The sequence below is a fragment of the Nomascus leucogenys genome, chromosome 19 (assembly GCF_006542625.1).
Source record: "Nomascus leucogenys isolate Asia chromosome 19, Asia_NLE_v1, whole genome shotgun sequence".
NCBI lineage: Eukaryota > Metazoa > Chordata > Mammalia > Primates > Hylobatidae > Nomascus > Nomascus leucogenys.
The window spans coordinates 24,642,505-24,658,446 of record NC_044399.1 but is presented as its reverse complement, the minus strand read 5'-3'; the positions used below and the strand labels follow the sequence as shown (position 1 = coordinate 24,658,446).

General features: G+C 48.2%; 1 protein-coding gene across 5 annotated transcripts in view; it reads right to left on the bottom strand.

Annotated features, from left to right (window-relative positions):
* Positions 1 to 15,942, bottom strand: part of EFR3B (EFR3 homolog B) — a 113,399-nt gene that overhangs the window by 32,139 nt on the left and 65,318 nt on the right. For all 5 annotated transcript variants that reach the window (XM_030799324.1, XM_030799325.1, XM_030799329.1 and 2 more), the window contains one exon: positions 4,772 to 4,893. In XM_030799324.1, coding sequence (XP_030655184.1) covers positions 4,772 to 4,893 — 122 coding nt within the window. The remainder of the gene's footprint in view (positions 1 to 4,771; positions 4,894 to 15,942) is intronic.

The window sequence follows — 15,942 nt, the reverse complement described above, 5'->3', positions numbered from 1 at the left end:
GCTACTCGGGAGGTTGAGGTGAAGGAATTGCATGAACCCAGGAGGTGGAGGTTATAGTAAGCAGAGATCATGCCACTGCACTCCTGCCTAGGCGACAGAGTAAGACCCTGTCTCAAAAAAAAAAAAAAAAAAAAAAGAAAGAAATTAGCCAGGTATGGTAGTGTGCACCTGTAGTCACAGATACTCAGGAGGCTGGGGTGGAAGTACTGATTGAGCCTGGGAGGCAAAGGTTGCAGTGAGCTGAGATCACGTGAGATCATGCCACTGTACTCCAGCCTGGATGAAAGAGTGAGACTCTGTCTCAAAAAAAGAAATGAAAGGCTCCTAATTTGCCAAAATAACTGCCCCCACCCCCTGCCCATGCGCAAGCCACAGGAGAATGCCACTCTCACAGTGCCTGAGGCAGTATTGAGGATCTCATTTTAAACATCTGTTCTAATTTTATGACTCCAAAAAATCCTCACATTTTGTAGCTATTTCAATTCACATCCTTTTGTGATTATTGGAGATGAGCAGTTTTTCTCAAGGTTGAGTTGCCAGTTGCACTTTTAACTTCGTTTTTTTTTTAGATGGAGTCTTGCTCTGTCGCCCAGGCTGGAGTGCAGTGGCGCGATCTCAGCTCACTGCAATCTCCGCCTCCCAGGTTCACGCCATTCTCCTGCCTCAGCCTCCCAAGTAGTTGGGACTACAGGCGCCCGCCACCATGCCTGGCTAATTTTTTGTATTTTTCGTAGAGATAGAGTTTCACCATGTTAGCCAGGATGGTCTCGATCTCCTGACCTTGTGATCCGCCCGTCTCGGCCTCCCAAAGTGCTGGGATTACAGGTATGAGCCACCACGCCCGGCCTTAACTTTGGTTTTAACTGGGGTTGCCAGGGTGCTACCCTGGGCCTTACCGAGGAACTGTGACTAGAGGTGGCAGGAGCCTACAAGCAACAGGATACCCTGGCCCAGAAACTTTAAGGGCCACTGGCAATGGGCAAGGATTCCCTGGAAGCACCTGGCCACGCTGACCTGACCCTGACCACGTTCAAGACCCTGAGCTGGCAGCTGTCCGGACTTGGGAATGAACGATCAAGAATACTGTCCCGCTGACTCTTCTCGGTTCCAGTTAAAAAGGCACTCCCCAACCAAGGGACAAGTGACACATATCCCCAGCATGCTGGACTCATTTGTCCCGTCCAAGTGGGCTTGGCTGGCAGGAAACAAGGCCTGGTTGACAGAAAAACTTCTACCCAGGGCTCCCTTATGTGTACACGTGAATTAATTTTTCTTCTTTTCCTAACTACCTTGCACTCCTTCAGTCTCCCCAGAATCCCTTCCACAAATGCACACGATTCATTCTGTGACACCCAGAGCTGACCTTGCCTTTCAAAAGAAGTTCGGAAAGATCAGGCCTGGGGGAGAAGGAAACTTCTTACTCTTCCTATTTATTTATTTATTTATTTATTTATTTATTTATTTTTCGAGATGGAGTCTCGCTCTGTCGCCCAGGCCAGAGTGCAGTGGCACAATCTTAGCTCACTGCAACTTCCACCTCCCAGGTTCAAGCGATTCTTGTACCTCAGCCACCTGAGTAGCTGGGACTACAGTTGTGCGCTACCATGCCTGGCTAATTTTTTGCGTTTTTAATAGAGATGGGGTTTTGCCATGTTGACCAGGCTGGTCTTGAACTCCTGACCTCAAGTAATCCGCTTGCCTCAGCCTCCCAAAGTGCTGGTAATATAGGTGTGAGCCACCACATCTGGCCCTTACTGCTTTTTTTTTTTTTTTTTTTTTTTTTTGAGACAGAGTCTCGCTGTGTTGCCCAGGCTGGAGTGCAGTGACGCTATCTTGGCTCACTGCAAGCTCCACCTCTGAGTTTACACGATTCTCCTGCCTCAGCCTCCCAAGTAGCTGGGATTACAGGTGGCTGCCACCATGCCCGGTTAATGTTTTTCTGTATTTTTAGTAGAAACTAAATAGGGGTTTCACCGTGTTAGCCAGGATGGTCTCGATCTCGATCTCCTGACCTTGTGATCCACCCCTCTCGGCCTCCCAAAGTGCTGGGATTACAGGCATGAGCCACCGCACCCGGCCCTACTGTTCCTCTTAATGGGCACAGTGGAGATCCACCCATGACCAAGGGCCCCACGAAGTCTCTGAATCCAAGGAAAGATCAGATAATACTGATCCACTGACCCTGAGGAATCACATACACACACACACACACACACACACACACACACACACACACATTTGCATGCACAGGCCCACTGCTGGACCCAAGGGTGTTACTGGAAAGGGCAGTCAATGGCATTCAGAGGCAGCATCTGGGTTCCTAGAGCAAAATGATGCTGTGTGTGTGGACAGCCCAGCACAGCTGCCACTGGGTCAGCTGAGTCTAAAAAGGCTGAGAATGAACAAGAGGAGAGATCTCAGGGAAAAAGGGGCACAGGGAGGAGACAGAAGAGAAAGGCAAGAAGGGGAGGAAGGAAGAAAACTGACACCAGAAGATCCCTCCTCCTCCCTCTCTCACCCGTAGGCCTTCCTGTCATGGGTGACCAGCGTCAGCCTGTGGGTGTAATGGCACTGCTGGTGGCTGGAAGCCAACCTCAGCAGCCTTCCTCCTGATGTTCAGGAAACTCCTGATGCTGCTGGAACACAGTGCTGACCACATCACACACTACGGATCATGTGTATGTGCACATGTGTGTGTGTGCATGTGTGGTGTGTGTGCATGTGTGTGTGTGCATGTGTGCGTGTGTGCACGTGTGTGTGTGCAGTGGCATGAGTGGCCCATCCACTCCCTCACCACCCTGGGACAGCTTGGCAGGGCCTGCGTGGGCAGCACGTGTTACAGACATACGTGGCCATGGTCCTATACCTCCCCTAACACCTGCTTCTGGATGCGCCCCCACAGCTCCAGCCCCTCTGGCTCTTCATAGCCATTTTGCAACGGTGGTGACTCAGGAAGCTAATTCTGGGAGAGGATGAGGGGCTCCTTCCTCCCATACAGCACTCTGGCCTCACCAGAGGCACTTGGGCAGGGCAGCTGCAGAGTCCACACCTGGCTTATGAGAGTCTCGGGGACTGGGGGAACCCAGACAATGCCACGCAGTGGCACCGGGCCCTGCCTAGGAGTCAGTCTACTGCCTTGGAAGCATATATTCATTTTAATTTCTTTGTGATTAATTTTTTGTTTTTTTTAGAGACAGGGTCTCACTCTGTCACCCAGGCTGGAGTGCAGGGGTGTGATCATGGTTCACTGCAGCCTCAACCTCCCAGGCTCAAGTGATCCTCCCACCTCTGCCTCCTAAGTAGCTGGGAATACAGGCACATGCAGTCATGCCCAGCTAATTTTATTTTTTGTAGAGGCAGGGTCTCATTATGTTGCCCAGGCTGGCCTCAAACTCCTGGGTTCAAGTGATCCTCCTGCCTCAGCCTCCCAAAGTACTGAAATTACAGACATGAGCCACTGCAACTGGTCAATTTCTCTGTGATTGTACTTGAGAGATTTTGCTTCTATGTCCAAGTATGCTTCTGTGAGCTAAGTGTTTTTATAAATTGGAGTACGTGTATGTAAAAGCGTATCCCGTGAGGCAAGATGCCTGTCTGAGAGTGTTCATTCATTCTGTTATTCACTCAACAAGAATTTATCAAGTGCCACTGCTCTCCAGGCAGTGTTAGTGCTTGGGATGCATCCGTGAGTAAAACGACGGACCCTACCCTCACAGAGCTTACATCCCAGTGGGAAGAGACAGGTGGTGAACAAGAAACACAGAAAGTAATGTATGAAACATGTTAAAAGGGGAAAGAAACCCCGGCAGAGTGAGGGAGAAGGGAGTGGGCATGTGGGGGTGTGCAGGGCAGCTTCACTGACAAGGGGACATTTGAGCAAAGGTTTGACAGAGGCGATGCAGTGAGATGGGCAGATCCCTGGAGGAAGCATTCCCGGCACAAGCACAGACTGTGCAAAGGCCCTGAGGCAGTGTCTGTGGTGTGCTGGAGAGGAATGAGCGAGCAGGAGGGCCAAGGAGATGGAGTGGAGAGGCAGCTGGGATCAGCCAAAGTGTGAACTTTGGCTCTTTATTGGTAGGTGTAGATTTTGAATGGTTAATGGTGAGTGGGTGTGTTTCTGGAGTATAAATGCATATAATTCTGAACAAAAGAGTGTATGGAGGCCTGTGTGTGTGTACACATGTGTATTCTGTCACTGGCTCTCAAATTTGGGCTCAAAGGACTGTTATCTTACATTGAGTCCCTTTGTCCGGCCCAAGCAGTTTTTCCTTTGGAAACCACATGTGGGGGCCGGGTGTAGTGGCTCCCGCCTGTAATCCTAGCACTTTGGGAGGCCGATGTGGGCAGATCACCTGAGGTCAGGAGTTTGAGATGAGCCTGGCCAACATGGTAAAACCCCATCTCTGCTAAAAATACAAATATTAGCTGGGCGTGGTGGTGCACGTCTGTAATTTCAGCTACTTGGGAGGCCGAGGCATGAGAATCACTTGAACCCGGGAGGCGGAGGTTGCAGTTAGCCAAGATCGCGCCACTGTACTCCAGCCTGGGCAACAGAGTGAAACTCGGTCTCAAAAAAAAACAAAAAACAAAACAAAAAAAAAACAGAAACCACATGTAGGGAGCTGGGTGCTGCCCACCTGCCCGGCAACATCAGAGCAGACACAGATACTAACAAAAGTAGACACGCAATGGCAGGTTGGAAGTTATCTACAGGACCCACCGTTGCTTCTGCTATAAGCTGAACCAACCACCCTTGCCTTCCCCTACTCACTTGGTCTTGATTTCTAAGTCATCGTGGCTCGAGTGGCACATTTCACTGAATCGGGACACAAAGAAGTCATAGCTCCGGTGATAGGACGGGGTGTCCTCCTCGATGTTGGCAAACTTCACAAACTATCAGGGAGGAAGGAGAGAAACACACGACAGAGGTGACCCACCATGCTCCTCACTGCTGGGCATCCCCAGACCCCCCTGCCAAGGTCAAGCCATGGGAACTACGCATCCTGGAGCCAGCTTGGCCGGCCTTGCAGAGCACACTGGGGAGATGAATTCCCAATCCCGCTTGCCTCTCCTGTTGCACAATAAGATTGGAAACCATGGCCCTTCTCAGGCCTCCTCCGCTGCGGGAGCAGAGGACAGAAGAGAAGGGAACATGAAGGGGCTCACGGAAGCACCTGCCCTCACCCCTCCATCCGGAGCTGCACAAACACACGGGGGCGGGGAGGCTGTTAGGAATAATACAGAACCTAAGTGAAAGCCAGCAACGAAGCAGCAGCACCACCTTCAATGAATTCGAGGACACAAGAACAAATCTGAAATTTGACTTTAAAATGTAATTACACTTTATTGTTAGAAACTGGAGTTTGGCCAGGTGCAGTGGCTCATGCCTGTAATCCCAGCACTTTGGGAGGCCGAGGCGGGTGGATCATTTGAGGTCAGGAGTTCGAGACCAGCCTGGCCAACATGGTGAAACCCTGTCTCAACTAAAAATGCAAAATTAGCCAGACTTGGTGGCAGGCACCTGTAATCCCAGCTACTTTGGGAGGCTGAGGCAAGAGAATCGCTTGAACCCGGGAGGTGGAGGTTGTAGTGAGCCGAGATCACACCACCGCACTCCAGCCTGGGCGATAGAGCGAGACTCCATCTCAAACAAAAACAAAAACAAACAAAAACAACAATAACAAAAATTGAAGTCCATTTTTAAAGTTTGCCATTTCAGTTCAGTAGGTCTTGATCGGCATCCTGGGCAGCTGGATTCCTCCTGCACCAGGGTGTTGCACATTTGCAGTTCTAAAAAGGGACTTAATTTCAACTGAGTCCTGCAGAGAAGCAACAGTCATGAACTAAATGAAGTTAAATTACTAAATATTTAATATGATTCTTACAGGGTTTTTGTTTTTTTGTTGTTGTTGTTGTTGTTGTTGTTTTTGAGACGCAGTCTTGCTCTGTCGCCAGGCTGGAATGCAGTGGCATGATCTTGGCTCACTACAACCTCCACCTCCTGGGTTCAAGCAATTCTCTTGCCTCAGCCTCCCAAAAAGCTAGGATTACAGGTGCCCGCCACCACACCTGGATACTTTTTGTATTTTTAGTAGAGACAGGGTTTTGCCATGTTGACCAGGCTGGTCTCAAATTCCTGGTCTCAAGCAATCTAGCTGCCTTGGCCTCCCAAAGTGCTGGGATTACAGGCATGAGCCACCGCACCTGGCCTGTCTCCTTTTCTTTAAAATGTATCTATCACCTCCTAGGAACATGAATAAAGTAGAGTAGATTCAGAAAAGCTCCCTGAGCTCCTGGAGTATCAGGAACTGTGTGAACTCAAGGCATATTATTAGTAAGGTTCTTATTCTAAGAGGCTTAGACTTTTTATGACCCTACAGGATTCAGCACCACACAATCATTGAACAGCAGTGTTTGCTGGGGCAATGTACAAATACATCCCACTCACCACTTAAAAAACAGCACGCCATTCTTAACATGCCTGGGACTCCACTCACGGTTCTTTCCCATCCCACTTGATTAGAAAAACACATTTCAGATATGGTTGTAGTAAAGCTTATTTGCTTTCGTTTAACCCATGCCTTGTTCTGTTGGAAGCCTTCAAAATATCCAAAAGACATCACAAAGCCCGAGTTCCAGAAGAGGCTATTCATAGACATAGGAATTTTCATCAGGAATGGTGAGGCCAGGCCCAGTTAACACCTACAGTCTGAGTAATAACAACAGTAAATATTTCTGTGGTACTCGCTGCTTAACACATCAGTGTTAGCTGTCTCTGTGTTGTCTCTGCCTCAGTCTTGACATCATCTTCTCCTCTGTGTATCAAATCTCCCTCTGCTTATCTCTAATGAAATGCTTGTGATTGCATTTAGACCCACCTGGAAAATCCAAGATAATCTCCCAATCTCAAATTAAATGAGTCCTTAAGTTAATCACAGCTGCCAAGACCCTGTTTCCATATAAGGTAACATGCAGAGGTTCCAGGGATTAAGATGGAGACACCTATTGATGCATCATTTTCCAGCTGATCACAACATCCATTATCTGATACAATTTTCAGCAAACTAGTGAGTTTAGCAGAACATGTGTTGCTCCCATTACAGAGATGAAAAAACTGAGGCTTAAAGGGAGCAAGTGAATTATTTCAGCTCAACCTGCTTGTGACAGGTGGAGCTGAGCCTCAGGCTTGGGAATTCTCACACTGGGTCCCATGATCTTAGCTCTTTACATTTTAATGTGTATCAGAACTACCTAGGGAGCTTGTTTAAAATACAGATTTCTGAGCCACTCCAGCCTACTGCTATCCTACTGAACAGACTCTCTAGGGGTAGGGCTTAGGTATCTGCATTTTCTTTTCTTTTCTTTTCTTTCTTTTTTTTTTTTTGAGACAGTATCTCACTCCTGTCGCCCAGGCTGGAGTGCAGAGGCGTGATCACGGCTCACTGCACCCTTGACTTCCTGGACTCAGGCAATTCTCCCGCTTCTGCCTCCCGAGTAGCTGGAACTACAGGTATGTGCCGCAACGTCCAGCTAATTTTTTATTTTGTATAGATGGGGTTTCAGTGTTGCCCAGGCTGGTCTCGAATTCCTGGGCTCAAGTGATCCACCCACCTTGGTTTCCCAAAGTGCTGGGATTACAGGCGTGAGCCACTGCGCCCAGCCAGGTATCTGCATCCTTAAGTGCCCGCTCCCCCTATTCTGGGGCAGGGGATCTACAGGTCGCATGTACTTGGCCCAGGGTAAACTGGTCCCACAGCTATAGAAATGTTCTGAGGCAGGGTCGGGGGAAGAAAGCTCTCGCAGAGCCTTGGGAAAAGCTAGGGAAGCATGTTCTTGGTCAGGGAGGTCCATCAAGGCTGGATGGATGGACAGCCACTTCCTCTGAAAGGGAGAACTGGGGTGGTTCGGGCTTGAACCAAGGGTAGCATGGCTCCATTTCTGGAGCACACTGTTTGCCCTCTGGGGCCCAGGACTGCCTAGGAGGTTGCAGACTTGAGGCTCGGGCTGTTGACCATTCCATTCCCTCGGGCTGCCAGGACTCTTGCTCTGTTAGATATTCTAGTGAGACTGCACTTAATGCCAGTCCCCGATCCCCCGTGGAGAAAGTGTGTGCAACAGGACTATCTAATAAAATAAGCACCTTTTTGGTACCAGGATCTCGAGCCTCCTTAGGATCCTTTGGTTTGATAGCTTGTGGGGAGGCGCTTCCCTTCCCTGAGGCTGGAAGTATGAAAGCACAGTCACAGCAGCCCAGCTAGGTCACCTGGTCAGGGTGTGCTGGCCGTGGGTCCCTGATGGGGCAGCTCCTACAGAGCCCACCCTATGTGGCTCCTGAATCTTCCAGGGGTTGACACGAGGGGGCCAAGCTGGAAATTTTGGTGACAGTGATTCAGAGGGTCTGATGGGGTTTTTCCCGGGGGCCCTGGTCAAAGGACCACACCTATTGTGGAAGTCCACCTCGCAATGTGCCAATGTCTGGCTGAGATGAGGTTGGGAATCTCAGGTTTTAGAATGAGTAAGGCCTTTTCCCTCTTAAAGGGGCAGTGTAGTGTTATGATTACAAGAAGGGGTTTGGAGCCAGACCACATATTTGAATCCTAATTATTAGTAGGGTGATCTGGGACAAGCTTGTCTCAGCTTACTTAAAGCTCCCTGTGCCTCAGTTTCCCTGTCTTTCAAACAGGGGTAACCCAAGCACCTGCCTTGTAGGCTTGGTATGACCAGAACTCTACCTGCCTCACCTGTCACAGTTAGGCACTGCCTCCTCATTTTCTCCCCCAGTGCATTTTTGGCCTGTCATCAATACTCCATGAATTTCCACTGGGCCCATTTACCTGTGTGACTGGTCACTATTTCTTTTTCTTTTTTTTTTTTTGAGACGGAGTCTCGCTCTGTCGGCCCAGGCTGGAGTGCAGTGGCGCGATCTTGGCTCACTGCAAGCTCCGCCTCCCAGGTTTACGCCATTCTCCTGCCTCAGCCTCCCGAGTAGCTGGGACTACAGGTGCCCGCCACCACGCCTGGCTAATTTTTTGTATTTTTAGTACAGATGGGGTTTCACCATGTTAGCCAGGCTGGTCTCGATGTCCTGACCTTGTGATCTGCCCGCCTCGGCCTCCCAAAGTACTGGGATTACAGGCGTGAGCCACCGTGCCCGGCCTGGTCACTATTTCTTTAAATGCGTAATACGGCGGGAACTTCTTGTTTCACCCCTACAATTGTGAATTCAGACTTTACAGATGACTTTTATTAAAATGCAAGTTCTAATGCATGAGATCATGAAAGATCATGGTTTTTTGTTTGGTTGGTTATTTGGTTTTTGTTTTTTTGTTTTTTTTGTTTTTAAGACATAGCAATGATGAGGAAAGTCGCCATAGCAACAAACTGAAGATTTCTAACATGTGACATCTCAAAGGCGAGGGGCACTGCTAGGGCCATCCTTTCAAGATCAAAGTTTCAGCTTTTTATACACAACAAAGGGCGCCAAGCTTGCTGGAGTGATCACCCACCCTGTAGTATAGGCAGCCAGGGGGCAAAATGATGTGAAAACTGAGGGTTACTAAGGGTCAATAGAGAGCAAAAGCTCCAAAGACTGGCCTTGCAGGAGCAGCTCTCCCCCGGTCTTATCACAGGCCAAGTCTCTCCAAACAGAAGACAGCCATTCCCTCTTCTATAGGTGGCCTTCTGAACCAACCAGCTTCCTGCTGTCAGTGACAGAACTATAGTTAAAAATACTGGGCATACATAAAACCCAACTCTCTCACAGTTCAAGGACTGAAGACCTTTTTGCTGCATTTACCTACACAGAGAGAAAGGAAAACTGCTTCTTTGCTTCACTAGACTTAATCTGGGTAGAAAAATCAGCACCAAAAAACACTGCCCAAATTTAAGACAAGTCCTAGCTGGAAAGCAGATCTTGCCAACCACATGGTTTTGAGCTTACCGTTGCCTGTCCCTTTCTCCCCACTGCCCTTGTTTATAGCAATTCCCTGGAGCAGTTTTCACTGTAGCCAGAGGCACAGCCCATCCCATCTTAACTTGATCATGTCCTGCCAACCTCCTGACTACCAGCCAAGGCATAGTAATTCCCCAGATGTATGACATACTCTCCTGTTCACCCACATTACACAGTCCCTCCTTCAAGACTCTTTGCAAAACTGGCTGTGGTTTTAAGGACTCCTGGGAAAGTCTAGTCCTTGCTGGCCCCAGGACGCCATCCCTGCTGGCCCCGGGCAGCCCCATTTGCTGGACTCCAAGGACTGCACTCAGGAAGCACAGACCTTGGGGCAACACCAGCTGGCCGCCTCTGCGCTCACAGCCTGTCCCTTGCTGGGACTGAGCCCCATGCCTTGGGCCGTTCCACTACCCTTGCAGTTCTGACCTCACCTGACTTCACAGAACCCACCTCCGGCCTGCTGGTCTCCAGCAGTGCTGATTTTTGAACCAAAGTGCTGAAAATTGGGGCATATCCAGTCTACAGATGACAGTTAAAACCACAAGAGTTGATGAAATTGTCCAGGGGCAGCATATCCAGTGAGAAGAGGGTAGAGCACAGAGCCTTGGAGACCACAGACACTCAGGGGGATGAGGAAAAAGAGAATTATTTGAAGGACACTGTCTTGGCTTCCTGTGGCTGCTGTAACAAGTTACCACAATTTAGTGGCTTAAAACAGCACATGCTTATTATCTGAGTTCTGGAGCTCAGAAGTCTACAATAGTTCTGCATGGCCCTATTCCTTCTGGGGGTTCTAGGGAGCATCCATTTCCTCAGACTTTCCAGCTTCCAGAAGCCACCTCCATCCTTTGGCTTGTGCCCCCTTCTTCATCTTCAAAGCCAGCAGCAGGGCATCTTCAGATCTCTTTGTCTCTGTCCCTCTGCTTCCATCATCACGTCCCCTTCTGTCCGACTCTGATCCTCCTATGTCCCTCTTATAATGACCCTTGAGATTATATCAGGCCCACCTGGATTATCCAGGATAATCTCCCCCAGCTCGAGATTCTTAACTTGATCATATCTGCGAAGTCCCTTTTGTCATATAAGGTGGCATTCACAGGTTCCAGGGATTAGGACATAGGCAACTGTGGGATGGGGGCATCATTCAGCCTACCACAGAAACTAAGCAGGGCAAGTCTGGTGGGAAGAGTTGGAGTGACAGGCCTGAGGAAGCCAAGGGAGTGTGAAGAAGGGTGCGATCCCCGGGGGACATGGGCACGATCCCAGGGAGAAATGGGCGTGATCCCCAGGGGGAAATGGGCGCGATCCCCAGGGGGAAATGGGCGCGATCCCCAGGGAGAAACGGGCGTGATCCCCAGGGAGAAATGGGCATGATCCCCAGGAGGAAATGGGTGCGATCCCAGGGAGAAATGGCCGCGATCCCAGGGGGAAATGGATGCGATCCCAGGGGGAAATTGATGCAATCCCAGGGAGAAATGGGCGCGATCCCCAGGAGGAAATGGGTGCGATCCCAGGGAGAAATGGCCGCGATCCCAGGGGGAAATGGATGCAATCCTAGGGAGAAATGGGCGCGATCCCCAGGGGGAAATGGGTGCGATCCCAGGGAGAAATGGGTGCGATCCCAGGAAGAAATGCCACCAAAAGATAAAAACATGAGAGGCAAGGTGGGTGGGGAGTGGGTTATTTTCATGGTTTCCACAGATTCTAACTGCAAAGATAAAAATGTAATTTTACAATGGAGAGGGGTGGCTGGCACACCCTAGGCCAGGATCACACTTGGCGTCTGTAAAGGTGGGACACAGACATTTGTGCCTCCTGCTGTGATACCCAGTATAGCAACCCAAAACCCCCATTAAGTATTATAGCCAAAAGTAGTTACCTGCATCCAATCAAACCTTCAGACCTAATTCCAGTTTGCAGGAAATACAAGAGACAGGAGAGTCAGATAAGTGACACTGCAGCAAAGAACCAGACAAATCCAGAATGGGGGGCATTCTACAAAGCAACTGACCTGCCCTCTTCAAAAAGTCAATGTCATGAATAAAAGAGGGGCAGAGAGAGAGGTTGGGAAGCTGCTAAGAGAGGTAAGGGACGTAGAAAACAGAGAAATAGTCTTTACTAAGTTCTGATTTGAAAAAGGATAGCAATGTAGACAATGGGGGACAATTAGGGAAATCTGGATTTGGATGACATATTAAAATAAGATCAGGGAATGACTCTTGATTTTCTCAGGCAAGCTAATGGCATTTTGTAGTTATGCAGGAGAATGTAATTTTTTTGTTTTTCTCTTGTTTAATATAATTTATTTCTACACTGCAAGAGACTTGAACTTGTGTTTAGATTGAGGGAAGGAATCAAAGCAAGGCAAAGGGTGGAGATGGGGAGGGGGCAGAAAGAATGGATCCAGGGAGGCTCCGGAAGGGCTGGGAACCCTTTGGAGAGGAAGAAGATGGACACAGGAAGTGGAAGAAGCCCCCTGGGACAGATCCCATTTCCTGAGTGGGAGAAGAAGGGAAAGGCATCTTGAGACTGAAGAAGCTGATTTGGGAGGGGAGTTTAGGGGAAAATGAAAGGTTTGTAAGGACCACTTGGAGGACATGAGAGGAGGCTGCCTGAAAGCCCAGGTAAATTCCTAACGCACGTATGTGTAGAGGCCCCAATCTACAGGCCGTGTGGTTTTCTGAAGTGGGGGCATTAGGGTAGAGGAGGCCGGGTGGCTGTGCAGGCCCCAGGAGGGTAAGGCAGGTGGACAGAGGGTGTCCTGAGGGCCCGGGAGGGTGGCAGAGGAAGGGAGTCTCAGCAAGAGCCGGAGCTTGGAGCGAAATGAGGAGACCCAGGGAGGTGAGATCTCGTGAGGGGCAGGGGAGCAAGGGAGCAAGATGGGGGGGAACAGGGTGCTGCACAGCCTGAGTCACAAGGAGGGACGTCTCCAGGATTCCCATGACCCTGGCCTGCTGCAGGAGAGCCACCCTCCCCCTCACCTGCTGGGTGACTTGCTTTGCACCAGCCTCCAAGTAGGCTTGGTTTGAGGTTGTGGCACAGTAAAAGCATAAATGCCTGTGTGCCATTGACTCTGGGTTACTCAGAGTACAACTTTTAAAAAAATTGAAGTAAAATTCACGTAACATAAAATTAGCCATTTTAAAGTGCCCAATTCAGTGGCATTTAATCCATTCACAATGTTCTGCAACCAAAACATTTTCCTCACCCCAAAAGGAAACCCTATACCCACTCAGCAGTCCCTCCCCGTTGCTCTCTCCCCCTTCACCTGGCAAACACAAATCTACTTCCTGTCTCTACGGGTTTACCTAATTGAATATCTCATATAAATGGGACGATAAATATGTGACCTTTTGGGTTGTTTCTACCTTTCAGCTCTTGTGAATAATGTTGCTATGAACAATTGTATACAACTATTTGTTTGAGAACCTGTTGTTAATTATTTTGGGTATATACCCAGTGGAATTGCTGGGCCATATAATTCCATATGTTGGACTTTTTGAGGAAGCACCAAACTATTTTCCATAGGCGCTGCACCATTTTACATTTCCACCAGCAATGTATGATGGTTCCGGTTTCCACACATCCTTGCAAACATTTGCCATCTTTTGTGTGTGGGACTATGTTTTTAACTGCCATCTTAGTGGGTGTGCAGTGGTGTCTTCTTGTGGTTTTGATTTGTATTTCCTTAATGATTAGCAATGTTAAGGATCTTTTCATGTGCTTCTTGCCATTTGTATATCTTTTTTGGGAAAATGTCTATGAGAGTTCTTTGCCCGTTTTTAATTGGGTTGTTTTTTTGTTGTTAAGTCTTAAGAATTATTTGTGTATTCTGGTTATTGAACCCTTATTAGATATATGATTGGTAAATATTGTCTCCTATTCTGTGGGTTATCTTTTTACTATCTTGATTGTGTCCTTTGGTGCATACAAGTTTTAATTTTTTTTTTTTTTTTTTTTGAGACAAAGTCTTACTTTGTCATCCAGGATGGAGTGCAGTGGAGCGATCTCGGCTCACTAAAACCTTCGCATCCTGGGTTCAAGCAATTCTCCCACCTCAGCCTCACAAGTAGCTGGGATTACAGGCATGCACCACCACACCCCGGCTGAATTTTGTATTTTTAATAGAGATGGGGTTTCATAATGTTGGCCAGGCTGGTCTGGAACTCCTGACCTCAAGTGATCCACCCACCTCGGCCTCCCAAAGTGCTGGGATTATAAATGTAAGCCACTGTGCCCAGACAAAGTTTTGAATTTTGATGAAATCCAATTTATCTATGTTGTTTCTATAGTAGCTTTTGCTTTTGATATCATATATAAAAATCCATTGCCAAGTCCAAGATCATAAAGACTTATCCCTATAGTTTCTTCTAAGAGTCTTATAGTTTTAGCTCTTACATTTAGGGCTTTGATCTATTTTGAGATAATTTTTGTGTGTGGTGTGAGAGAGAAGTGAAAGTATAAACTTTCAATCTATGAATCTTCATAATATTTTACTGTCTGTATACATTAGACTAATATATTAGATTGTTTAGGTAGAGAATCGCGGCATCATCAGATTTAATATTTTTAGTTTATCATTAGTAAGTGCCCTTAAAAAGTCAGGATATGTGGTGATTGACACTGTCCCCAAGACATGCATCTGGACCCAGCATGCAATGAGGCAGGTGTGCAGAAGTGAATCCCCAGTGAGTAAGGAGCTTAGCTGGCCCTGCCTCCCCATCTTCTGCCAGCTTTTCCATTCCCTCATCATGATCCAAAGCCCAGGTATTCTCATTAAGGGCTGGAAAGCATCACTTAAATTTTCGCTGGGCACAGTGGTTCACACCTGTAATCCCAGCACTTTGGGAGGCTGAGGCAGGTAGATCACTTGTGGTCAGGAGTTTGAGAAGAGCCTGGCCAAAATGGTGAAACCCCGTCTCTACTAAAAATACAAAAACTAGCCAGGAATGGTGGTGCACACGTGTAATCCCAGCTACTTGGGAGGCTGAGGCAGGAGAATCGCTTGAACCCAGGAGGTGGAGGTTGCAGCAAGCCAAGATCGCACCACTGCACTCCAGACTGGGCAACAGAGGGAGACCCCATCTCAAAAAAAAAAAAAAAAAAGAAGAAGTAGAAGAAGAAAGTAAAAAAAAAATCACTTACATTTTTTAAATTGTACTTTACTGCATGTAATGTACAGGAGTGGTATTAGCAAATTTGGATTTTGTGACAAGTCTCTGGACAACTTCATCCTTGGGGTGATCAAGCACAAGCTGTATGAATATCCATCAGGAATGAGGGAAGCAAGGGAGGGATACGGAGAGGGACAGAAGAAAGAAAGAATAAAAGAAGGAAAGGAGGGAAGGAATCCTACACAGGCTTAAGACTAGAATGGGTCAGTAGTTCCCAGACCTAAATGGCATCATGTGGGAAGCAAAAATATAGAGACTCCCAGGTCTCCTCTCCAGAGATGCAGGTCTGGTTGTCTGGTTCAGCCCTGGGAATCGGTAGGTTTCCAAAGCTCATTGGTCTGAGTTGGGGACCTTGAAGGGGGTATGGTTTCTGAAGAGACTCTACAGAGGGGAGATTTGTGCTATGCCAATTTAGGGAGCAAAACCAGGTCTGAGGGAAAAGCTACAGGGAGGCAGAGTGGGCTCAGGGTGAGGCTTTTTCTTGACTTCTCACCCACAAGGCCGGGGGCTGCCTTGGGATAGACTAAGTCTGGTAATGGGGGGCATCTGCACAGAGGCTGGGTGCCACACTTTGGAATCTAGGGCCCAATGAGGGGCTTCTGACCTTGCCACCCCCTAGATTCTAGGGAGAATATTAATAGATGCACAGGGGCCGAAAGAATCACTGTCTAAAGCCAGTGCTCTAGCTGTGTGAGCACAGACAAATCATCTCACTTCTTGGGGTCCCATCTCTACACTGAGAAATCCAACAAAACGAGGGGTTATGATGAGCTTGATTCGTTTTGCTTTCTCTTCCTTTTCTCCTTCCCTTTCTTT